The sequence below is a fragment of the Solanum stenotomum genome, chromosome 1, assembly GCF_019186545.1.
Source record: "Solanum stenotomum isolate F172 chromosome 1, ASM1918654v1, whole genome shotgun sequence".
NCBI lineage: Eukaryota > Viridiplantae > Streptophyta > Magnoliopsida > Solanales > Solanaceae > Solanum > Solanum stenotomum.
The window spans coordinates 10,283,561-10,307,536 of record NC_064282.1 but is presented as its reverse complement, the minus strand read 5'-3'; the positions used below and the strand labels follow the sequence as shown (position 1 = coordinate 10,307,536).

The window sequence follows — 23,976 nt, the reverse complement described above, 5'->3', positions numbered from 1 at the left end:
AAGACAAGGTAAAAATAAAATAATACACAAGGCCAATCTCAATAAGTCATATGAAAGACAGCTTCAAAATGAAACAAGGAATTTTCAAATTCCCAAGGAAAGAGAAGTTAAAATACAAGAGTGGCAAATATCATATGCCAAGGCTCATAAACGACACTTGATTATGTTATGACCAGCCATTTTAATGGAAGAATTAGCTAACTCTACAACTTGCTTACAGTAATAACTTCTCTAAAAAGAATGTTACACCTGACCTGACTATTTGAACAATCTAAGTATGCTTACCCAGAATTCTTCTTCTTCTTTGACCTTCCTACTTCTGATGGCCAAAAGGAATGCCCTTCGATAAGAGAAGGGATTGTCAACTTCAGGTCGAAAGTCAGACGTTGAAAAACTGCTGTTAACATGTGCACATCCGCCATAGCTCTATGTGCAGAACCAACTAAAGGGATCTCATAGTGTTGACCAAGGTCTTGCAATTTGAGTTTTGGCTTTGACCCTAATTGGAAAACAAAAGTAAAAATATCAAGATAAAGACATCCAACGCAATGGGAGCTTTTGAAACAAAGACAAAAATTTAGACAAGTAGAAAGACCTCCGGACTTCATGACTTCACGCGCCAAAGGAAGAGTATCAACGAACAACCAATTTGAGGGAATATCAAAAGAGCATCTACTGAATTCCTTAATTAGAAAAGGAACATCAAAACCACGAGCATTATGTGCAACCAACACCACATATCCACCAGGTTTCTGGCGGCTTCCTACATACCTCAACAAGATCGGAATGAGGTCCCCCATCCTGATATATGCAAAGCAGAGTGTGAGAGCAAGATAACACCGATTTCAAGAATAAGATATAACATAAAAAAATACATTTTTCTTATATCAGAAAATATCACAATCTTCTCTGCTTAACAAATGTGATGCCAAAGATGGATATTATACACGTGCATTATAAGAAGACGGAATTTATTCCAAACCAAAGGGTAACAGAATACACATTTTCCACCACGAGACAAGCCGTTCAACATGTGTGTGAATAGTTGTGTCCTGTTATGCCACTTGACTTTCTTGGCTCTTCAATAGTTTAGTCAAAAGATTGTTCTTCACGTACATCCCAAAGGAGATAATAATTTATGACAAGAACTTTAATTTAAGACTTCGAATTTGCCACGTCGTATCACCTCTAAAGGCCTGTTTGGAAGATCACCTTGTAATTGGATTTTGGTGTAATTAGGTGTAACTACATGGTTTGGCTTATTTGACTGGGGTTTGGACAAATAATTATTTGATGAGCATGAAATTGGGTGTAACCTGGGAGGAGGCAATTGCACTCTCCAATTGTCGAGAGCGCAAAAATTGGTCATAATTACACCTTTTTTTTTTTGCACTTCTAATATTTTTCTTACATACACACATTTGTAACACATTAAAACTTATTTACATGTTCATCTGAAAAATGTTTAAATCAAACTATGTAATTACACTTGTGCAATCAAACATGATACTAAGACTCACACTGTAATTATGTCAAGGCAAACAAACATATCATTGTATTTACCATATTGTGTAATTACTTGGATGTGCAATTATACATCCTAGTAACCACACAGTGGTTCCCAAACAAGCCCTAAAGAAAATTAATTCCACTGCATTAGCTATTTATGATTGAAGTTGCACAACCAGGTTTTGTTTTATTTTGACAATGTGATTTTACCAAATATTGTTCATCAGAGTAAACAGATACCCTATGAAATATAACAAGGCAAGGAAGAAATATAACACCACAGAAACAATATTTATGACTTGTTCTACTGGTATTTGGGCAGAACATGGTGTGAGCTATCAACTCACTTTAACACCACTATCATATAGGGTGCCTATTCAAGATAGATTGCGGTAAGTTGATGTTTTCTAGTGTGCTACGCTACTTTTTTCAGCCAAGTAATTTAAGGCCAGCTTATTCTCATAACACTAAGTTCGGTATGCTTATAAGGTTGTCTTAACTATTATCAACATATACATCCATGGTTAAGAGCGGGGCAACTATGAAAGCACATAATTTCATCTAGAGAGTAATTCATCAAGGTATGCATAATATGTCTTGATAATTCTCTTCTCAAATAATGGTCTTGTCTTAGCATAGGAAATTAAATATATTAATGAGTAAAACACATGCATTATGACATACAAGCCCACCCGTCAAGTAAATGGCAAAACACATTAGCATATGAACCCTAACAATTACATGTAATGGACAAATTTTGTCAAGATGTATGCTTATAGGAGAAAAACTCATCAAAGCATCAAATTACCATTTAGTTATATTTATACATATTGCATTCAGATATCAGTACAATACCCAATTTGAGATTGACAAAAAATATTCTTTCAATAACTCTCTGGTTATTTAGACAAACTAAGTTGTAGATAATCTCATATAGGATTCTGTGAAGAAAAGTCAACATACAGTGAGAGAGAAGAAGCACGTGAAACAACCTAGCAATATTTATCATAATTACCTGGGGACATCAGGCCTGTTGACCATACCGGTGGTAATTCCATGGACATGTGAATTTGGAACAATACATCCAGGATTGATTAATGTCTGGAATGTGCTGTTTGCACCCCCATGAAGATCCCGCAATGCAATCTCGATAATTCTTTCACGATCTCTGCTAAACCCAGTGGTCTCAATATCAAAAATGATAAAAGTCATGAGTTTGGCCAAGTCTTTGTTTTCAGTAATTGTTTGTCGAATATCAACATATTGTGTACTTCCTATTTCAGTTATTTCTGAACTATATATGTCTACTTCAGATTTTGTTGTTTCATCCAATATTTCGGGTCTGATAGTTGTTTTTTCACTTAAGGCAGCCTTATTCTTCCCTTCACTTTTTGTAGTTAGAGTCCGCCTATTCTCAGTACTATTAAATCTACCTTCCAGCCCCTGTTTACCAGTGGCAAGAACCTTGGAGCTAATGCTTCCCTTACCAATCCTATTTATATGATGGAAACTTTGCCACCATGAATTAGTCAATGTATGAACTCTACATCGAGGAAACTGTGACAGTGAGAAGCACATTGCAGCTCTTCTCATCTAAATCCAATAATTACTCTAAAGAAGAGCTCAAATTGATGAAGTAAGAAAATATATTAACCTGCAGATCAAAAGCAACCAAATATTCAGAAAGAGGGGTTTCAAAGAAATGTATTCTCTGTACATTAGCTACTGCTACAATAACATATTTAGTGTAATCTCATACACGGTTTACAAGCACTTAATCATAAATGAGATGAATTTGAGTTGAATTGTTTTCCAATTTTTTTTAATGCTAACAATGATAGAGTGTTTCCGATTATAACCAAATTTCATTCTCCAAGCCTTAAAAACTAATATCATCACTCAGCAGTAGACCCTAATATCTTCTTCCAACTATTAAAAAGCAAAAACTTGAGTTAGACCCTAATATTATAACTCAAAAAAGCAAGTTGGCCTGGTAAAGACATGATGAACAACTTAATTACCATTTTGGAATGTGTTTAATGCACTATAGCCAACACAAAAGATAACACATTGCCAATTAAACTACCCAGAAAATTGAGCAACGTTTAGTTAATCCAATAGGGAAAGAAACAAGAAAGTATTTAAATAACTCTTCTAAAATCATAACCTAAATTGAGCCAATCCAAAGCATTCAAATTTCAAAAGAGACAGACACCCTTCTATCAAAAACCATCACTACTAAAAATGAAAATACTTAAAATGCTCTTAGCTTTAGAGAATTTCATGTCAACCCAAAGCATTCAAATTTCAGAATAGACACCTTTTGGCACAAACAATTACAGCAAACCTGAAAAGTTTTTAACTTTATTGAACATTCAATGGCCAACACATCACATTCTAAACAATCTCACAAAAGTAAAATAGACCCAACAAACAGAAGAACCCATTGAAACAAACAAGAAGAAAAAAAAAACTAGTCCTTTTACACAAAAATGGCAATTCAAGAAGAGACCCATTTCGAAAAATTGAAAAGCGAACAATACAAATAGAAGAAATTAACATGTTACTAGTAACCAAAATAGGAAAAAAGACATGCCTGCCTGGTAGTGATTCGAAGAACAAAACACAAGCATTTACTTAGGAGCTTCTTGTTTTTTGACTGATATATATTAGACGAGAAATGGGGTTGATTGTAAAAGATTAGAGAGAGAGAAAAAGAAGAGAAATGGATGAAGGTAGAAGTCGTGAAGAAAGTGTAGAAAGAATAGCGTGTCGTTGGAGTGAAGTAGAAATAAGGGAGAGCATAAAGTGCGGATCATGAAGCTCCGATCCATGGCTTCCGGACCACTGCCATTTTTCTTTTTTTATTATGATATTTCTTTAAAAGGATAGGGTGTCTAATTTACTTTTAGGGTGTTTGAACAGTATTGGAGTAAAAATTACACAATTCTAGTGTTCCAAAAGATAATTTGACATAGAAAACAACACCTCCATTGTAAATTGACACTTCTTTGGATGGTCGTTGTCCGTTGTATTGTATTATATTGTTAGTTTAAATATAATATTTATTTTGATGATTATTTAAATTCTATTGTATCGTTTAAATCTATCGTTAGACAAAGGCGGAGCTAGGTGGGGTTCATGAGTTCGGACAAATCCACTAACTTTTTCGTAGATTTTATATTTGTATTAAAAAATCCAAATAAATATATGTTATTATCACGTGAACCCCCAAACAAAATTGATTTAGAATCCTAAACTCCTAACTTTGGCTTCGCCTCTAATAATGACAAAAAACGATACAATTTATCCAAACACTATATTCATTAAAATAATACAGTACCATATAATACAACACAATACTATATATTACGAAACAATACGTTACAACCATCCAAACAAAGAAGGTATCATTTCATGAAATTAGAAAGTACATCAATTAATAAAATGATATCAAGTGTGCATAACTTTAATTAACAAGAATCTCACTCATTTTTTTCTACATTATTATAATAGTTATATCAAAATATAACAATATATCTTGATTCATAAAAATCAATTATTAGAAGATTTTTTTAAAAAAAATTAACAATCATGAGAAGATATTATAAAGTATCTTGATTCTTCTTTATATGTTTTAGACAATAAATTGCCATTGATATATTAATTTCGATTATAATTTTTGAAGAGACATATAACAAAACTTAATTAAAATTTATGTCTCGTTACCAAAAGAGAAAAAACATAAAAGAAAGATACAAGTAAATAAGGTTTTAGGCCAATTCAAAATTTAGATTAAAGAGCATCAAAATAGAAAAAATTAAAATAGAATAGCAAGGACAAATGGTTAGATAAAAGGTGAAGCAATCACAATATGCCAAAATGATGAGCCCTTTCCCTGACTTCTACCAATCCTTCTCATCATTTAGATTTTGGTTTAAAAAATATGCTTTACAGATCCTATTTATCTATCTGCATTTATTAAGAGTATAAACAAGTTATATTTTTTTTGTTTTTAAATGCTCCTACAAGAAGGGGAAAAAACTAATTACTTTTCTGAAATTTTAATTGGTCGGAGATATATAAGATATTATTATTCAACTTAAATACTTTAATTATCAACCTTCAAATATTATTTTGTTGCCTCTCAAAAAATCCAATATAAAAAAAGTATTTATCTTGTATCAATATTTTTTCTATAATCTTATGAATAAAGACACATTTATTTAGTTAAAAAGAATATTAGTATGGCCTTGTAGAAACCATTTTCTAAGAATATCATATATTAATAAGTTATGATTTGTTACTAAAAGGATTATAGATCACAAACATGTGCATTCTCTTACGACACATTATACTTCACTTGTAAAATTATTATGAACATATATATTATTGCATTCTATCATAATGAAATATTCCACCATGGCATAAAACAAAAATATAAACATTAAAAGTCGATTTTTTAAGTATAGAATCATCTCCAAATGACATATGAAGAAAGTAAATACTCTCTTCGTTCCTATTTATATATCGTCCTCATTAAAAATAAATGATTCTTAATACTTGTCATTTCACAAAATCAATACATAAACAACACTATATTTCCTACTTTACCATTGAGAGTTATTAGTCTTAAAAATATGAATTTAACCAACATAAAAAAATTCAATGATTCATTCATGTTCATTGGTCAATTTAATTAATCAAAATAAATTAATTTATGTTTATTTATTGAAAACTTGATTTCAAGAGACGCTAAATAAAAATACAATAGTAAAGTTACTTAGTTTCTTTAAGGGACGTGAAATTTAAAATGGTGACATATAAATAGAAACGGAAGAAGTAAGAGAAAAGAAGAAGACTCAAGTGTAAGTGCAATAAATGGAGTTACATTAGAGGTTTCAGTTTTGAGTCATAAGTATAGAATAATTCCCTATTCAGAATCTTACACGTAAATTCAAATTAATCAAGTTTCAATACTCATTCATATAATTAGTGCATTGAGAAATTTAATTAGGATAATCAAATGTTGCTTATAAATAAAAAAAAATTAGGACTTAGGGCTATTCTTCACCATTTTTCGTTTTATAGTACTCGCCAGTTAAATCTTGCAAAAAAAGAAAGAAAGTAGTAAGACATTCTATTAAGGTAGCGTTTTCCCTCTCTTGCTATATCCTTTTTCTGTCAGTGACATTGTTAAAGATTCATTGTTTCATTCAAATATGAGGGAAATCGTAACTATTCAAATTGGGAACTACGCCAACTTTATTGGCTCTCACTTTTGGAACTTCCAGGTAAACCCTTTTACTGCTAACCCTCTAATTCAAGAAACACATCACTTTTGTTTACTTGTTATGGTTTAATTAAAAATATCTAGGTTTATCGAATACCCATTTTCTTGTCGCTCAGTTCAAGATATTCAAGTAGCACATCAATTCTTGATTTTTGTACTTTCCTTCCATGTAATATCTTATTCTAGCTACAGCTATGGGGCACTGCGCAAAGAAACAGATTACTACTGTGTTTAACTGTTATGATTTAATCAAATATGTTGGTTTATCGAATACCCATTTTCTTGTTTTGAACAGACGCTGGGTTCAAGATAGTCCTATCTTGCATTCAAGAAACAGATCAATTCTTGATTTTTGCACCCCTAGTTGAGGCCCTTTTGGCTTAAGTGACCGTTTTCCTTCCATGTAAGTTATGGGGCACTAAGGAAATAATAATGTGGGACGTTAATGGATATATACTAGTTCACAATCTAATAGACCCGAAAAAGAAAGAACAAACTGAACAAAATTTCCAAGCAATTGTATGATAGTTTTTTTTTGTTCTCTTTGGTGGTAATCATCTTATGTGCTATTCTATTGGAAACCAAATATGTTAAACAACAAAATCATTAAGTCAGACACCTGGTGGCAGGGGAGTTTGTGAAGCACCACATTTGATCATTTAAATAAGGATAAGGATTATGATTGTACCTCCATCCACTGATTTGAGTTAATGTGGATTCTCTGTTATTTTCAGGTTGATGATATTTTTTATTTTTTAATTCTTCTTTGTTTTCCCTCAACTCTCTTTTCTTGTATAAGTTCCTACTGGGAATAGTTGAGTATGTTCCTAATGGTTGTAATTCAAGATAATAGGCTGCAGGTTGGTCAAATACTACTGATTTTACTGACTAATATTTCTTACTCAATATTGAACTTTGAAGGATGAATTACTTGGATTGGCTGAAAGCCCTGAAAGTGATCAAGTATTCAAAAATCATAGCCTTGATATGGATGTGTTGTATCGTACTGGGGAAACTCAGCAAGTGAGTTATCTGATCATAAACTATATAGTGGATTTTGTCTTTGTGATATAGCATACTTAGAGTTACTCTTTCACGTTTTTGGCATGTAGGGTCTCCTTACATACACCCCTCGAATGGTCTCAGTAAACTTTCAAGGTATATTATCCAATTTTTATGTTAAGTTGCCACAAAAATCTGTTTTTCTTAAGCACATGATTTGGGGTTTATTTTACACTGTTGTCTTGGAATTATATTAATCTACTTAGTATTGGCTTTTGTTCCAGTTGGCAATCAGAATATGTTGGGCCTCAAGCTTGTCTCAGTATACAAATTTCTTAGGAAGTTGCACCTCCATATCTTCAGTAGAATATTTAGCTGTTATCTTATATGTATATTATTTAGGAAATGACTCGATTCTGAAAAACATATTATATAAGACATAAAAGGGGAAACAAGAGCTTCATCATATTCATAGGTATGTTCACAGTAAACATGACAACAATTGAGGAGCTATTTGTGATGCTGAGGTTCCAAGTGTCTCTTTAATTAGAACCGTACTTCCATAAAGGATCAGGCATGTATATGGTGGACAGTATGGCTAGAGAGGAACCAGAGATGTCATGAAGGAAAGCAGAGCAACATACAAAGATTTAAGCTTAAATGTTTAGCTCTGTATTATTTTTGGTGTAAACAAGTAGTCTTAGATAGCTCAGAAGTAATCAGCACAACTATAGGCTGGCTGTAACTTGGTAGGTATAGGATCCTATGTAACTACAACACTTTTGGAGGGGAACTACACTTTTGAGGTAGTATACCTGTGGATAAATATAGACTAACTGCTACTTTTATCAAAAAAAAAAAAAAAGGATCAGGCATGTTGGAGTTATTGGTTTATCTGCAGCCCCAAAATATTGCATATGGATTTTACTGCCTGTCAGACTCTTCCTACTTTTGTTCTGTTTCTTGTTTTAACCCCCCCCCCCCCCCCCCACCCCATTATAGGTTTGGTGAACTACTGTTTTCTTATTTTTACACTTTTGCCGCAGACTTGCACCTTAGGTAGCTTTGATGTTCTTAATTGTTGAAATGAACAACTTATGATTGAAGAGTTGGTCAATCCCGAAAATACGCTGCTTGGTTTTTTCTGTTATACCATGTATACAATATTCAAATTATAATTGTATAGGCTTAAACCGCAGGCTTATCTACTTCACTTGTGTCATTCCAACTACTCATCTGTTGACAAAAGGAACTCGTTCTCCATGAATAGACATGCATATTATGTCATGTCATGACTTGAACAAATACATGGCCCTACCACATTCTTACCGAAGTTATGGATTGTTCTGCTGTCACCCATTCGTGAAACTGACAAGCAAAAGAAGAAAATAATATATTTTCATAGTATGCTAGAGAATAAATAGATCCTCACTCAGTTAGTTGATCTGATGGATGGTCTTTTGCACATCTGTAACATGACAGGGTCCCTTGGATCTGTGAGTTCACGTGGATCGTTGTACAATCAGATCCAAGCCAAAAACATGGATGTTATGACATGGTGAGACTCTAAAACCTTTTTGTTATTTAATCCATTACTCTCTGTTTAATAATATGCCACAAAGTAAGTAAGGAGTGACATGTTCTCCCGCTCGCCCAGCCCTCCCTGTCTTAAACATAGAAAAAGTGAAAGAAGGGAGAAGAAAATAGTTCAATAGAAAAATAATGCAACACAAAGAAGGGGTCTAGACTTGCAGCTGTTTTGTTACATCTCTTTCCTTATTAAGTGCTCCTTTGATTCACACATTCTTTCTGCTTGCTGATAGAGCTTTGGAAATGGTTGTTACAATAAAGTGTCATTCCATTCAACTATTTCAGCATCCCTGTGTTTTATATCCATAAATCATGATAAATGAGCCTTCTGCTTTTGTTTACTACCTTCAAATATATCACTCCTGGTGTTTAAAAGTGTAATTCATGGAATCGGCTTATGCCTTCAGTGATCCTGATCATTGCAGAAGTTTAATTTGGTAATTTCTTTCAAGATACTGATCATGTTAGGCAAACCTTCAAAGTCTAATAAGTATTTACTAGTCCAGTTTGGTGATAAATCATAGCATTTCACTGACCGATTCTGCATCTGAAGGCCAAAATTCCCTTTTCTACAAGCAGTCACATGCATCTATTAAGTAAATTCCAAGTTCCAGCTATCTACACATATGAGAATTTTCTCTTTACTGTATATCGGGGCTTTCCCACATTGATAAATATATTACTTTATCTGTATATAGAAAAGAGAATACCTCTTTGCAAGAAATGTAGGAGTAAAATAACTATGTTTCTTTTTAGACTCTTTACATCCATCTCATTTTCCTGGAACATTCTTTAATCTCCAATTTGTGATTGCCTCTTTTGTTGCCCTTAGTATCACCTGTGCTATGTTAAACAACAAGAGTACAGTGTTCTAATTTCTGTTGCAATCCTGCAATGAAGCAGGATGATCCGTCTTCCCTCCCATGTTCCTTACACAGGAAGCGCCAAACATTCATCGCCATTTCTGCAACTTGTTTGCTGATAATAATGCTCCCACACTGCAGACCAAGTGAAAATTGATTTTGTAGTTATATTGAACAACTCACTGGGATTTTCGGTGGCCCTCTTCTGTTCCAGTTTGTTTCTCTTTCAGTTTCAACAGACAAGTTTGAGCTTTACAGAATGTTATTAATTACTCCCTCCGTTCAATTTGTTTGTCTGGTTTTGACTTGACACAAATTTTAAGAAAGTAAATAAGACTTTTGAATCTTGTGGTCTTAAACTAAAGATATGTAGAATTTTCCAAAACGTCCTTTAATCTTGTGGTCTTAAACATGCCATGTGGAAAATTGAAATTAAAGAGTTGCTGAAAAAGGAAAAAGACAATTCTTTTTGATGCAAAATCAGTATAAAAGCAAGTAATCAGTACCAAAAATGTCCGTCTCCTCCTCATCCAGAAGATGCAAAATCAGTATAAAAGAGGCCTCCCTGATCAAAAAACTTTATGAAATAATCAATAAGAACCAGCAGGACATTTGCATATCCTACAGTACATTACTTGTGATGTTGGAGGAATATTTCAAGAGAGGAGGTGGGTGTACGTGTGAGGGGAAAGTTTGCTTTACTAATATCATTTACATAAGTTTGAGTGGAACTATATGAATGAAGGTCTCTAGACAAATGTGCAGGAAGGGCAGAGTCACAACTCATGCATCTGAACCTTTAAGGAAGAATCTCTTCTTGCAAAGCTTAAGTGAGGAAGAACAGGAGATCGTGGGCAAAGCTAATGATTTGGACAATGTGAACAACAATTCTCCAGCAGAAATTCAAGATAAGGATATCGTTGAATGTTTGGAAAGTGATGTTCAATATTGGACAGATTTTTCAAAAGTACACTATCATCCACAGAGTTTGTATGAATTAAGTGGATTATGGGCAGATATTCAGGAGTTCGATAATTATGGACTCGGGAAGGAGGCATTTTGTGGGCATCAACACGGTGAAGAAATAGATGACAGACTTCGTTTCTTTGTTGAAGAATGTGATCATATTCAGGTACTCATGATTGAAACCTCTAGACTACTATATTGTCTAGTTAGTTTATTGCTGCGAATCCCCTCAGGTTTGTAGGCAGATCAACCACCTGAAATTTGTCCCGTTCAATGATTCTGATTCCTTCCAGTGTGATAGTATTACTATTTCTGTACATGTTTGAGAGCATTTCTTTGTCTTGTAAGTTTCTTCTTGATGGTGAATGAACTTTGTCCTCACGGAGTATATCACTACAGTTCCCTTTAGTCCTGTTTCCTTCACAGTATTTTTATTTTTTGATATCATAGAAATCACCTGTATACCTACTTTGTGGGGTATCAGCAGGTACAAAACTCCGGGGAGAATGGTCCGCCCCTTTAGCCTTCTCCCAACTTAGATTCCAGACTTTTTGTCCATGGCGGGGTTTGAAACCTTACGTGCGACAAACCCACATTTCATGTGTTGCATCCTTACAGTTGAACCAAAGACCTGGGGGCAGCGTCACAATACTGCCATAATATCTTGTCTGCTGTCAGATTGGTTTACTGACTTAACAACCTCATTAGTTCATCTGGTCTTCAACAGTTCTGTTATAGCAGTTTGAGTATCAGCAATGCGACTCTATATTCTTCCTCTTGCTTGCTGAGATCTTGAATCTTGTGCTCTTTTTGGACTAACTGTTTTTATTTTCCTTTACTGCCTTACATGTATATCTGTATAAATGCCTAAACAAAAATGATTTCACGGTTCACCTGCACTTGTGTTCTTTTCCTGTCGGCAAGAGTTGTTAATTTTTTTTTAATTGAATCTCTTTGCAGGGGATCCAATGCGTTGTGGACGATGCTGGAGGGTTTTCTGGTGTATCTGCAATGTTCCTGGAGAGCATTGCAGATGAGTACCCAAACGTCCCAGTTTTACTATATAATGCACGTAATCCTAGCTTGCACATGGACTCCGAAGGTCGCAAGCAAGCTATCTCCCATTATCTTCACGATGCAGTCTCATTTTCAAGGTTGTCTGAGCTATGTAAATTGATTATCCCGGTTGGTTTGCCCTCCCTGAGTGGAAGTAAGAACTACTATTCTCATAATGTGATTTTTTCAGTAGAACTATGCAATTTCCCTTCATATGGTTCTCTCAGGCATACTAGATTCTTTATTCTTTGTTGAACTAAATTGAGTTGTAAGTTCGTACTGCATATTTGTCCATCCAAAGGAGATTATTTATCAGTAAGGACTCCTGGCCATAACAAATAGATACTTAATGGGTTCACATATACTGTATGAGTAGCTGACCTGTGAGTTATATGTCCTCCCCAAATTTTTAGAACATATCTAATTACAAGCCTGAGGTAAGGGGCGTTTTTAAGATATCATGGCTTGTGCCTCACACTTTTTCATTTGCTGCGTGCAAACTTGTGGTTTTCCTCACTCAGAAGGCAAAAAGTTGTGTATATTTTGTCTATATCCTCAGCAATTTTCAGCATCAAACAGAATCAACAAATTTAAATTCCAGTTAACTATGTGAATCCAATGTACTTTAAAGGAACCAGGGGGATTCAACAATTGTTGAGTGAAATCATGGGTGTTAAACCTGTTTATTTAATAGCAAAATGTTTGGTAATCATGTGGTTTTCTTGAGCCAATTCATTCACTTGTTCCTAAAACTGATGGGTGTTGTATAGTTTGCAAACTCTTTCTTCGCCTGTATGAGCTTATGTCTTGTTTGTGTACCTATGTCTTTTCTAGTATTGGTGCAGGTCAACTTCTGTAACTGAATCTTGTTTTATGACCTCTTACTCTGTATGCTTCTCATATATGTAATTATCTAGGTAGAGCTTCCCAGTTTCTCTGCATTAAAGACGAAAAGCCTTACCACTCCAGTGCAGTGTATGCGTCTGCAATGCACTCATTTACTCTCCCTTTTAGGATGAAACAATCAGGGCCATCTGCAGAATCTCTCTTTACGTCTGGTGCTCTGGATATGTATGGGACAGTACAAATGCTAGCAGGCCAAATGAGGCAAAACATGGTAACTATATTGGATGTTGCCATGCCGGCACCTTCTTTTAGTGGTATGCTTTTTTTCTCTAGCATTTTATTTTTCTGAAGTCACTGTGCAATTACTTCTACTCCTGATGTTGGAAACTCTTTTACCCCAGCAGACCGGGCTCAGCAGTCCTTTCTCGGAAACTTACAGCCCTTGATTCCGGACATATCAGAAGATGTTGAAGATTTCCATGCAGTGGAAACTATGAACATTCACGGAGCAGTTACATATGGTACTTGATTTGATCTTTAGCATATTTCTTATATTTTTAACATTTCTTTTCAATTTTCTGATCCCATTTTTGTATTGGTACATAGTTTGATGATTTGCGTACTGGCTTCCCCATCTCCTTTTGGACTCCATCTACATAATATATGTCATATTACCTCATCTCTAAGCTGTTTTACCTTTGAGAAGCTCAAGCTATAGCACAGTATGCAAATATTTCATGAACTTATCCTGGTTTGAACAGGTAAGATACATCGCCGGAAAAATTACTGATTAAAATGCAACTTCCAAATCCCTGCAATGAAAATTAAGCTTTTCATGCACCCAAGGGTGTGGCCTAGTGGTCAATGAAGTGGTTGAGAACCATGAGGTCTCAGGTTCAATTCCCAGCGGAGACAAAAACACTAGGTAATTCTTCCCATCTATCCTAGCATTGGTGGACAGAATTACATGACACCTGTTGCTGGTGGGAGGTGGAAGGTATCCCATGGAATTAGTCGAGGTGTGCGAAAGCTGGCCCGGACACCACAATCATTAAAAAAAAAAACGAAGAAAATTAAGCTTTTCATTTGCAAGTCTAGAGACAAATGGACAGAACACAACAAAGAAAAGTTAGGAATGAGGTGTTCCAGTGTGTGATGAGTAGTAAACCTTAAAGGTAAAACCAACCTAAATAGTGGATTATGTTTGGTAGCAAAGCACTTCAACATACGATACTCTATACAGAATAATAGTTCCTAAAGGGAGCTTGTAACTTTAACGCATGAGAGTGAGATGAATGATGAATGCCCACCTTTCAAAGCATATTTGATTCTTCAGTGTTATTTTAGTGGCCCTTTTCTGTTATCACCTTCTTGCTTATAGCTTTTCTAGAGATGTTTGATCTGTTTAACTGTAGTTCTCCATGTAATTTTCAGGAAACCAAAGGGCCTCAATTAATGAAGTTAAGGATGCAGTTGAGTCTGCTTATGATAATTCAGTCACAAGGCCCAAATTCTCACACCTATCTGCTTCTACTTGTCCTCTTCCTATACCCTTGCCTTTCCCTTTGATCTTTGGCAATATGGTTGGCCAACACGGTGAGATATTGGAAACCCCAATTTCAGGTTCTTCATCTAGGGGATCCCTTGAAGTTCATTCCATTCCTATGGCAACAAGATTACGTTCAAGCACTGCTGTTTTGCCTCTTTTGGAAAGAAAACTTGGAAATCTTCGTAGGTTTGGTATTGAGCGAGGAGCCCTTGGGGCACCATTGCTCCAAAGTTGGGGTTTTGGAAAAGATGAAGTGGAAGATATGGGAGAGGTACTGTCAAAGATGGTAACGACACTGAAGCCCTATCAATATTCCTCTGATTCGGATTGAGTTTACAAGGGAGGAGAGCATATTTTATTTTTAAGTGCTGATGGGATAGTTCTTCCAGGTATAAGCTGTTCACCTATTTGAATCAGTCATCTTGATCCATTTTTTCTTTCTGTTTTTGGGCGTTAACTTGCTTTAGCAGATGTGTTAGAGGATCCTTACTTTGTTTTCTTTCTGGAAATTAATGTGTCTACCTTACTTCATAGTATAAAATCTCGTATCCTTTTTATTCGTGCAAAGTTATAACTTGGTAATTCGTCGAGCTTCCATGTCTTATGAAATGGCACAGTAGAATGAAAAGAAGGAAATCCATAAAAGTTACTATATACATACATCAAATAGGATACTCAAGAAACTTGACAATCTACAGAATGCCGCGCGGCCATTGATGCCACTCATAAGAAAATAATTTGAAGTGTTTAGTTCTCCACCCATATTCTCCGAAATCATGCACAAGTTCTGCAATATCTGTTTCCATGTCATAAGAAATAACCTTACCTTTTACATCCAAATAAAAGATGTGAGGACTAGCAGGATGAATGTCCATGTTCTGCACCTCAGTATGTAGAAATCCAGTAAGTCCAAAAGGAACTGTAGTCGCGACATCCGTGACATACTTCCTAACCCACAGTGCATCTCGACTACGAATATTGCTCTTGAGTTGCCACACAGTAATATTTGTCTTAACATACAATGCAAAATAGAAATCCCCACCTGAAAATCCGAGAAAATAATTTCCTGTAGCCACCATATCTTCAGGAAATCCCAAAGCCCAGAAACTCTTATGGACGCTATCATAAACAGTGATTTGTGGTCCTTGATCAAGCCAAAAGAATACTCCGTCGACTACACCAGCTGATGGTGATTTCATATAAACGAAAAAATACAGTCTAAGAGGTACATTGAGAATTAAATTATCCACAATCCACGCATTGGTCTCAGAAGAGAAACTTTCAATTGTCACATTGGATTGTAAAATCCAATAGCGAACAATAGTAAAGGAGATAACATCTCTATTAGGGTCATCTACCTTACAAATAAATCCAATAGTTGGATCATTCATGCCGATTTGAGTTTTAGGGAGAGCCATGCTCTGCCTCGTAGCAGGATTATAAACATAATAAACCCTCTGCCTATTGCAAAGGAGAAAACCATTAGACGATGCAACTATATACGCGCTCCTGCCTAGAAAACTGACTGATTGATCAAAACTACCATCAATATCTAGTGATGATTCCTCCGAAGAGAAGAAGAACTGAATTTTCGAACGTTCACAGGTATCCCTAGCTTGATAAAAGAAACCAATTAGATAGGGTTGTGGCCTCCATCTTTGAGAACGACAACTATAACTGAGAGATGAATCAGCAATGTACTTCCGCCAACATTTCGATACACATTTAAACCTTGCTAGAGATTTTGAAGGCAAACGATGCAGTATGTTGATTACGATATCATCAGAAACCTCCACCACTCCTTCTTTGTGAGATAATTTGCGCCGACGTTTCATACTTTTGCAACTATACTATTTTTTTCAGAGCTATTACTACACAGTGGGAATTGTTACTGCAGAAATGAGATTTTAAATGGTTAGCAAAATCAAATATTTTCTCGGGATTGAAGCCGCGAAATGCTCTGTTTTTCGTCGACGGTTACTTACGTAGGTGTATGGGAGTTCTTATGAAACGGGATTTTATAAGAAAAAAATAAAGTGGATCCCGCCACTTCAGCGAAATATTCAAATTTTTAGTTTTTTTTTTTTTTGCTTTTTCATCTCTCTCCTTAATAGATTCCTTTCAATATTCTATCATGCATCTTTTTTTTAGTTATGCTTCATTCTTTTCTATTATTATTCAAAGATTGTCCAACTGTTCATTTATATAGTGCACGTCTTTGTGTGGAGACTAATTCAAAATCTAAACATTATCATTTGCATTTCAGTATTCTACCACAAAAAATGATTTATTGAATTCGAAATATATTGCACGTATCATGCAAGTACAAGTTTTGAGTCCAAACAATACAAGTCAGATATTATGGCTATAGAAAAGTGACTTTTCTGTTTAAAAAAAAAAAGAAAAATTGTTTTACTACTTCCTATGTCCCACATAACACACTTTTTCTTTTTTTTTTACGCAGTTTTAATATTTTTATATTTAGTACTAAAATTTTATAGTCACACAAATATCAATAAAAAAAAATTTACTCTTTTCGTTCATTTTAATTGTTATAGTTTCTTTTTTTAGAGTCAAACTATAAGAACTTTGACTAATATTTTACGAGTTATTTATTCATCATATTGATATGCTAGAAATTGTAATTTATGTACTTTTCGTATTGTTTTTGAGTATCTAAACTTTTTATTTAAAATATCAAATTAACGTAATTTAATTTAACTTTACGAATTAGTTAAATTAACTTTTGAAAAACGCAGCAATATGACAATTAAAAATGAACAAAAAGAGTAGATCATAAATTTATGTCAAATAACATCACATTCAGGAATTAGAGAGTATATAATTTTATACTAGGCGGAACTCATAAACAGGTCCCTAAACTTGTTGGGTTTTTCCCCTTAGGTACCTCAACTACGTCATTTTCCTATTGAATCCTTGAACCACTCATAATTTGTTCCTTTTAAACACTGTGGGCTGATGTGGCACAAAATGTGATCTCACGTCGCTTGAGCGCGTGAAGACGTTTTGAAGGCGCTGATGTGGATCCCTGAACCACCCACCAACGCTCTTCTTCCTCTTTTAACCCTAATTTCTCCCCTTTTTCTCTTATTTCTCCTCTTTTCTTTCTCTTCATCATTAAGTTGGAGTTGCTCATCAAACTATATCTCTTCTTCATTGATTTATTCTTAATCATCAAGTTCCAATATCGAAGTTATCTTGTTCATCGATTTCTTCTTCTTCTTCTTCTTCAAGTTAGAAGTGTTTTGGGGGGAAAATGAAGGGGTTTTAGGTTTTTAGGTTTGGAAAATGATTATGTGGCACTGACGTGTAAATGGATTGAAGTTTGATTGGTTGCAATTTCCACGTGAGAAAGGTGGATCTCACGCGCACAATCAACAAAAAATATTTGCGGAAGTTTTGTGCCACATTGCCACGGTGTTTAAAAGGAATAAATTATGGGTGGTTCAAGGATTCAATATGAAAATGACATAGTTGAGGTACCTGAGGGAAAAACCCCAACAAGTTTAGGGATATGTTTATGTGTTTGGCCTTTATACTATATAGTTTCTATCAAGTGAGGATCATCTGGGCAATGCACCCATAAAGGGCCCATTTGCAATAAGTCAGACATTTGACATATATTATTCCTTCAGTTTAATAAAAATAGCAAACTTCAATTTCAATTTTTCAGGTTTAACATCATAAAATTAAAAGCATTTTGATAAATGTGATATACTTTCGATTTAAATTAGATTTTCTTTTTGGAAGGGAAGGAGTATATGCTATCACAACTGCACGTATGAAGATGTTTCCAAACAGAAGAAAGGCTGCAGTCCAGGAGAAAGGATTCCCTTTTGAATTGATGGGAGTGAAGGCCATATTACTGGTAATTCACTTTACAATTCAATTTTTCGTCTCCTTAATTGGTAATTCCATCATGTTGTTTCTCAGAAGAAAAGAATTCAGTTGATAGTAGAATAAAAAACTTGTTCTGGATTATATGTTTATAGGCATATATATAATTATTACTCACTATCTTGATGCCGTTGTGGTGAAGGCGACAGCATTTGATAGTGATATACCAATTTGTTTAATCCAAAATCCAAATGCACGTAAGCTATTTGAATTTATGCTTCAAAGAAGGCTTCCATTTGAAGCTCACAAATCTGTAATGCTTCTGCACGTCAAGTGAAAGAAATTTTTGAGAGAGTGAAACTAAATTAGAATAACTTCCAAAATGCTGCTGCTACAAACTCCACTAGCATATGAAAATACAGCCATAGCATAGAAGAAATGGCCTGATAAACTAGACTAATTTTACAGACTGCTTAGTAGGCTTCCAACAAGAGAGAGCGTAAATTACGCGTCCTTTCCATCCTTGCAGCATCCAGTGTCCATCTTCATCAACTGAGAAGTCCCTGTGGTACTCCGACCTCACTTTATTCCTCACTATCTTCACAATCTCCTGGTCAAGTGGCACTTGTTTGAATCCAGCTCTAACGCATCTAAGTTGCCATTGCTTGTATGTTTCAGGTCTCTCGACTCTCTCTGTCCCTTCACAAGCTATCACGTTCATAGCATCTCTTGCATAAACCTCTTCCTCAAATAGCTTTCTGTCCTCATCCTCGTGGGGCATAGTAGCCTCAAACATATCAAACAGTGAAGAGAAGTGAAAAAGCGCCTCCCTGAATCGTGTGACGAAAAATGGAGTGTTGAAAGTACCGTTCAACGCACCATGGATGAACAAATCAGGACGGATTCTCCTGATTAAATTCAGGACAGCATCCCTTGGACTGTTTGGTACTACTGTCTCATCAGGTATGTTTCCTAGCCTATACAAACTGTTAACTACCAACACTTCATCCCTTTGAATCTCAAGATCTTCAAGCGTGATGCTTTCCCACTTCTTCGCGATGGCTTTGAATATGAAAGGGACATTAAATCGCTTGCAGTACTTCTCCAGGCGACGCCCTGTCTCCTCAACCCTCCCTGCTGGCTTAAAACCTGACTGGGGAAGATCGATTCCAGTAATGCGAAGCTCTGGAGGTCCCCCAGCCCTCATGGATAGACCTTGTATGAGACAGGGCCATTGGAAACCATACAAAATCCCAAAATCAATTATGTGTATCTTTGGTGCTCCAGCAATGACCTTTCTGATATACTTGTTTGCGAAAATGTTTGACAGCAACTTGAATGGACATGCTGTGATAAATGCCTTGTAAGCTTTCAAAATGGTAGCAGCTGATATCCTACTGGGTGCGTACGCTGTATACAAAGCTGTTCCTGTGCCGGACAGGCGTGCTTCAAGGGCATTGGCAAGATAATGAGCCAACCTCTCCGTCCCATCGCCGTGAGGTGTAGAGTGTTCTCTTATCCGCATCAGCAGCTCATTAGCTGTTCTGCTATCATAGCTTGCCATCGCCTGCGCACATTGAGTCAACAGAGCCCTCAAATCCACCATTTCCTTCTTGACAATGCTGGTATGCTTCCTACCACCTCTCGGCCTTCCAACTTTGCTTGCTTTTTTGGCTTCATTAGGCGGCGAGTAGGAAGTGACACTAGTAGCACTATCCTGTTCCACATATGGATTGTTTAAACAAAGCAACACGTTGTCATACATTTCCAATGGTTCAGATTCATCATGAACAAATGTAGCCATCTGTTTGTTACTCCTCTGCTGGTCTACAGCAGCATCTCCTCGATGACGATTTTTCTTTTCCCTCAAACCAGTGGGTGAATTGCTGCTGCTGCCACTTTGGAACACATTAACAGCTCCTCCTTCAAAATGGTCATTGCCGAAGGAAGTGAAGAAAGAGTCATGATTAGATAAAGTGGACACGGAAACAGGGGATTCGAAATTAAGATCCCATTGAGGCGACTCAATAGAATCAGGTGAATAGTTGCTGAGAATACTAGAGGATTCGTGTGGATTGATAATGACAGATTGTGGGGAATAAGTGTTTTCGGATCCATGAAGTACATCGGATAAGTATTTCTCTTTAGCTTGGAGAGCCATGCAGTCATGAAACATACATGGCTTATTCTCCAAATCATCTTCTTCCATAAGCATCTGACTTAAGAATTTGTACATTGCATCAGAATAGTCCCTTTCCCCTTCCTCTTTAGGAGAAGAAGAATCTCCCTTTCCAACAACATGATTTGAAAGGTAATCTTGAACAAAACTAGGATGATCATTGACACCATTTTGTATAACATCTTTTCTTGGATCCATTGGAATTGAAGGGTGCCTAAAAATGAAAGAATCAGCACAAGGAAAAAGCTGTTCTTGAAAAAGGGCTTCCATGGAAATTGGTTTGAGCTACTAAATTCTGAGATGTTTGATTGAAGAAATCAAGAATCACAGAAATTCTAACAAAAAAAAAGAAAGAAAAGAAACTGAAACAAAAAATAGGAACTGAGAATGGTACCTGATATATAGAAGAAAATGCTGTTGAAGTAGTAAGTAGTAGTAGAATAGAAGAAGTAGTATTGAGGTTGGAAGCTAAGAAATGGTTTCTCTTGGAATTTATACAAGTGTATAATAATAGGAAAAGAAGAAGGGCTAGCATATTCAATGAAAAAATAGTAACTTCCAGGAAGCAGATGTTGATGATGATGAGCCCAACCACTCGTGAATCGTGACCGGCTAAGGTAAGTAGCCTAGCAAGTTATCGGTTTCTTTTCTTTTCCTCCCAAAAGTAAAAAGGTCAACTTTCTAGAATTAAAAATACGGAAATTTATAGTCACACCAATTAATTTGTTTTAGATATAAATTTTAAAAGGAAATTTTGAGTTAACTGATAAAGTTATTATATGTAATCGTAAGATCGTGGTGAGAGTTATAAAAACAACTTCTTACAAAATTGAAGGGATAAATTTGATCTCTTCTCGAACTCCATATATAATACTTTCAGTTTAAAAAAGAATAATCTATTTTTTTTTAGTTTGCTTCAAAAAGAGAGATCTCTTTTTTTTTTTGCTAACTTTTTAACACCAACTTCTCACGTGTCATGTTTAAGATCATAAGATTAAAGAACATTTTAGTATATAGAATTACAAAATTAAAAAGTTTTTTATTTTCTTAAATTTGTGCTAAATCTAACTAGATCCTTGTTTTAAGAAAACAGAGGAAGCTGGAGTTTGATGCACCTGAATCCCTTTTTTACTTTTTGTCATGTGAACCTATTTCTTTTTCTTTTTAGTTATTCTTTAAAAATAATCACTCCTATCTAAATTTGAAAACCATTTATCCAAAGTTTCATTAATGATAAACCTGAAACCAACATAAATACTCAGACGAATAATAAAACTCCCAAAAATAATAAGGGGTCGCTGTTGCCTGTTAAATGGTTAGAGTTAGGCAATTAATAATAACGTAGAGATTAGTTATGAGGAAATATATGTATTATTTTATATAGAGATTAGTTATTCATGTATTAGTCATTTTATTTTTTAAGTTTTATTTTGTATAAAATAATATATAGAATCTCTCATAACTTATACATATATTACTTGTGCGATTTTCTAAATTATCAACCAAACATCATGTTATTTTATATATGAATAACTTATTTTTCACATATCTATTAAATATCGTATAAGTTATACACAATACAATATATAAAAAAAAAAACTTTTTTTTTATCTGACGATGGGTATTAATTCGAGAGTATGTGATTTCCCTAAATAGAAACAAAGATAATATTATATTAAATTGTTTTGAAAGAGTGGTGGGGTTAACTGACGAGGGAACAAATTGACATTATCCGAGCAGGGGTGAAGAATCAAAACTTTGATGACTTCCTCCACTTTTGTATCTATCATATATCATATATATAAATTAAAATACCTCCAAATATCACACTTTTTCTAGTTGAGTCTTTTGACTAAATTATCCTAACTTGACTATTCTAGAATTTGAATCTCTTTTTTTTTTTTTTTCATTTTTATAACTTATCTTACACAACAAGTTAATCATTTCATTTCATATATGTTTTTATTTTTATCTTTAATGCGACAATATTTATTTTCTTCCTCCCATATTAAATTAAATACTTTTTATTTTTTTAAAAAGAAGTTTGGATCTTTAAAATTTGTTTAAACTTCTGAAGATCATATTAATATAAATTGTAGAAGTAAAATGAAAAAAAAATTAATTAATTTTATCTTGATTTAGTAAGTGATCAAGTAATATGAGACAAATATTTTTAATAAGATGCTTATCTAATATGGATGGAGAGAGTAGAATACGTCACTTAAACGAGGAAATAGTATTCATTTTCTCGTCAATGTTTCTTCTTATAATATTATTTTAATTATTTTTCATAAACTTTACCAAACACGCATGATTAAGCCAACAAAATTCCGGAGTAGGAATTACAAGCAATGAACATACTTACTTACTAGGACTGACTGAGTCTGATCGAGCCACTCCTTACATTTTATCAAAAGAAATTGGTTGAACTTGAACATATATAAAGGGTGTGTTTGGTATCGGAAAAAAATATTTAATTTTTTAATATGTAAGCAAAATATAGTATTTTGAAAAAAAATATTATATAACTTAGTAAATACTATGAGAGGTGGGAGTTGAGGATAGGGTGGGGAGTAGGGATGTGCTTTAAGGATTGTGTTGTTACTTGTTAGGATTGAAATAATCAAAGTGTCATAAGGAAGTTAACAAAATAAACTTCGAAAGACCATGAATAAGAAGATAAATTAGAAATTTATCAAAAGAAAAAATCGTTAACGTGGTTTTTTTCAATCGATCTACATTAAAATAAACATACATAATATCGAGAAAAATGATAAATAACTAAATAGAAGTTCACACGCGTGATAACATATTCTCCTAACCTGCGTTGAAAAAAGTGGAATGTTAAACTTGTTTTTCTTAATTCAATCAGATAAATTATTTTTCTTACTTAAAATAGTTATGATCAACTGAATCTAACCGTGAAAAATATTAAAAAATCTATTATACCCACTAAGAAAAGTAAAAAAAAGAGTAGTAACCTGGACCGGGAGCAACCGGTGAAAGCTCAAAGCGTAAGCCCCAAGTTCCTGGCGGCATTGACTGGTCTTTGAATTATGTGGGTCCCATTTGTTTGTGTTTGATATAGAGATAGAGATATACTCCCTCCGTCCCTATTTACTTGTCCATATTTCCTTTTTTAGTTGTCCCTATTTAGTTGTCCATTTTGACAAATCAAGAAAGAACAACAATTTTTTTCCTATTATACCCTTATTTATACTTCTTGAAAATTGTAAAAGTGTATGTTGTTTCCCTCCAATTTATT

At 34.5% G+C, this 23,976-nt stretch overlaps 4 protein-coding genes across 7 annotated transcripts; 1 reads left to right on the top strand and 3 right to left on the bottom strand.

Moving 5' to 3' along the window:
• Positions 1-49: 49 nt before the first annotated feature.
• LOC125851317 (exonuclease DPD1, chloroplastic/mitochondrial) lies at positions 50-3,163 on the bottom strand. Its single transcript, XM_049531102.1, has 3 exons — positions 2,525-3,163; positions 596-801; positions 50-499 (listed from the first exon to the last, which is right to left on the bottom strand). The coding sequence occupies exons 1-3, from the start codon at positions 3,100-3,102 to the stop codon at positions 282-284; spliced, it is 1,002 nt and encodes a 333-aa protein (XP_049387059.1). The 5' UTR covers positions 3,103-3,163; the 3' UTR covers positions 50-281.
• Positions 3,164-6,629: 3,466 nt separating this feature from the next.
• LOC125851127 (uncharacterized) lies at positions 6,630-15,207 on the top strand. Of its 3 annotated transcripts, none has more exons than XM_049530924.1 (9): positions 6,630-6,803; positions 7,724-7,825; positions 7,915-7,960; positions 9,287-9,362; positions 11,023-11,389; positions 12,184-12,433; positions 13,197-13,439; positions 13,530-13,646; positions 14,560-15,207. In XM_049530924.1, the coding sequence occupies exons 1-9, from the start codon at positions 6,732-6,734 to the stop codon at positions 15,003-15,005; spliced, it is 1,719 nt and encodes a 572-aa protein (XP_049386881.1). In that variant the 5' UTR covers positions 6,630-6,731; the 3' UTR covers positions 15,006-15,207. The 3 variants fall into 3 exon arrangements, with proteins under 3 accessions (XP_049386881.1, XP_049386876.1, XP_049386889.1); XM_049530919.1 differs by having other exon boundaries at positions 13,527-13,646; XM_049530932.1 differs by lacking the exon at positions 6,630-6,803 and having other exon boundaries at positions 11,011-11,389; positions 13,527-13,646.
• A 153-nt stretch (positions 15,208-15,360) lies between these two features.
• Positions 15,361-16,509, bottom strand: LOC125851255 (F-box protein At5g03970-like). Its single transcript, XM_049531043.1, has one exon. It carries the CDS (start codon positions 16,507-16,509, stop codon positions 15,367-15,369), a length of 1,143 nt encoding a protein of 380 aa, XP_049387000.1. The 3' UTR covers positions 15,361-15,366.
• A 2,375-nt stretch (positions 16,510-18,884) lies between these two features.
• On the bottom strand, positions 18,885-21,249 carry LOC125851062 (scarecrow-like protein 33). Of its 2 annotated transcripts, XM_049530869.1 has the most exons (2): positions 21,106-21,249; positions 18,885-20,925 (listed from the first exon to the last, which is right to left on the bottom strand). In XM_049530869.1, the coding sequence occupies exon 2, from the start codon at positions 20,907-20,909 to the stop codon at positions 18,984-18,986; it is 1,926 nt and encodes a 641-aa protein (XP_049386826.1). In that variant the 5' UTR covers positions 20,910-20,925; positions 21,106-21,249; the 3' UTR covers positions 18,885-18,983. The 2 variants fall into 2 exon arrangements, with proteins under 2 accessions (XP_049386826.1, XP_049386819.1); XM_049530862.1 differs by having other exon boundaries at positions 18,885-21,238.
• Positions 21,250-23,976: the final 2,727 nt, after the last annotated feature.

What these genes read in the sequence shown, in the direction of transcription:
- LOC125851317 (XM_049531102.1), bottom strand. Translation starts at nt 3,102, where the DNA reads ATGAGAAGAGCTGCAATGTGCTTCTCACTGTCACAGTTTCCTCGATGT. An exon ending in AACAGGCCTGATGTCCCCAG is followed by an intron (nt 802 to 2,524) that starts GTAATTATGATA and finishes TGCATATATCAG; the next exon opens with GATGGGGGACCTCATTCCGA. An exon ending in TGAAGTCATGAAGTCCGGAG is followed by an intron (nt 500 to 595) that starts GTCTTTCTACTT and finishes TTTTCCAATTAG; the next exon opens with GGTCAAAGCCAAAACTCAAA.
- LOC125851062 (XM_049530862.1), bottom strand. Translation starts at nt 20,981, where the DNA reads ATGGAAGCCCTTTTTCAAGAACAGCTTTTTCCTTGTGCTGATTCTTTC.
- LOC125851255 (XM_049531043.1), bottom strand. Translation starts at nt 16,509, where the DNA reads ATGAAACGTCGGCGCAAATTATCTCACAAAGAAGGAGTGGTGGAGGTT.
- LOC125851127 (XM_049530919.1), top strand. Translation starts at nt 6,732, where the DNA reads ATGAGGGAAATCGTAACTATTCAAATTGGGAACTACGCCAACTTTATT. An exon ending in GTACTGGGGAAACTCAGCAA is followed by an intron (nt 7,826 to 7,914) that starts GTGAGTTATCTG and finishes TTTGGCATGTAG; the next exon opens with GGTCTCCTTACATACACCCC. An exon ending in GCCGGCACCTTCTTTTAGTG is followed by an intron (nt 13,440 to 13,526) that starts GTATGCTTTTTT and finishes CTTTTACCCCAG; the next exon opens with CAGACCGGGCTCAGCAGTCC.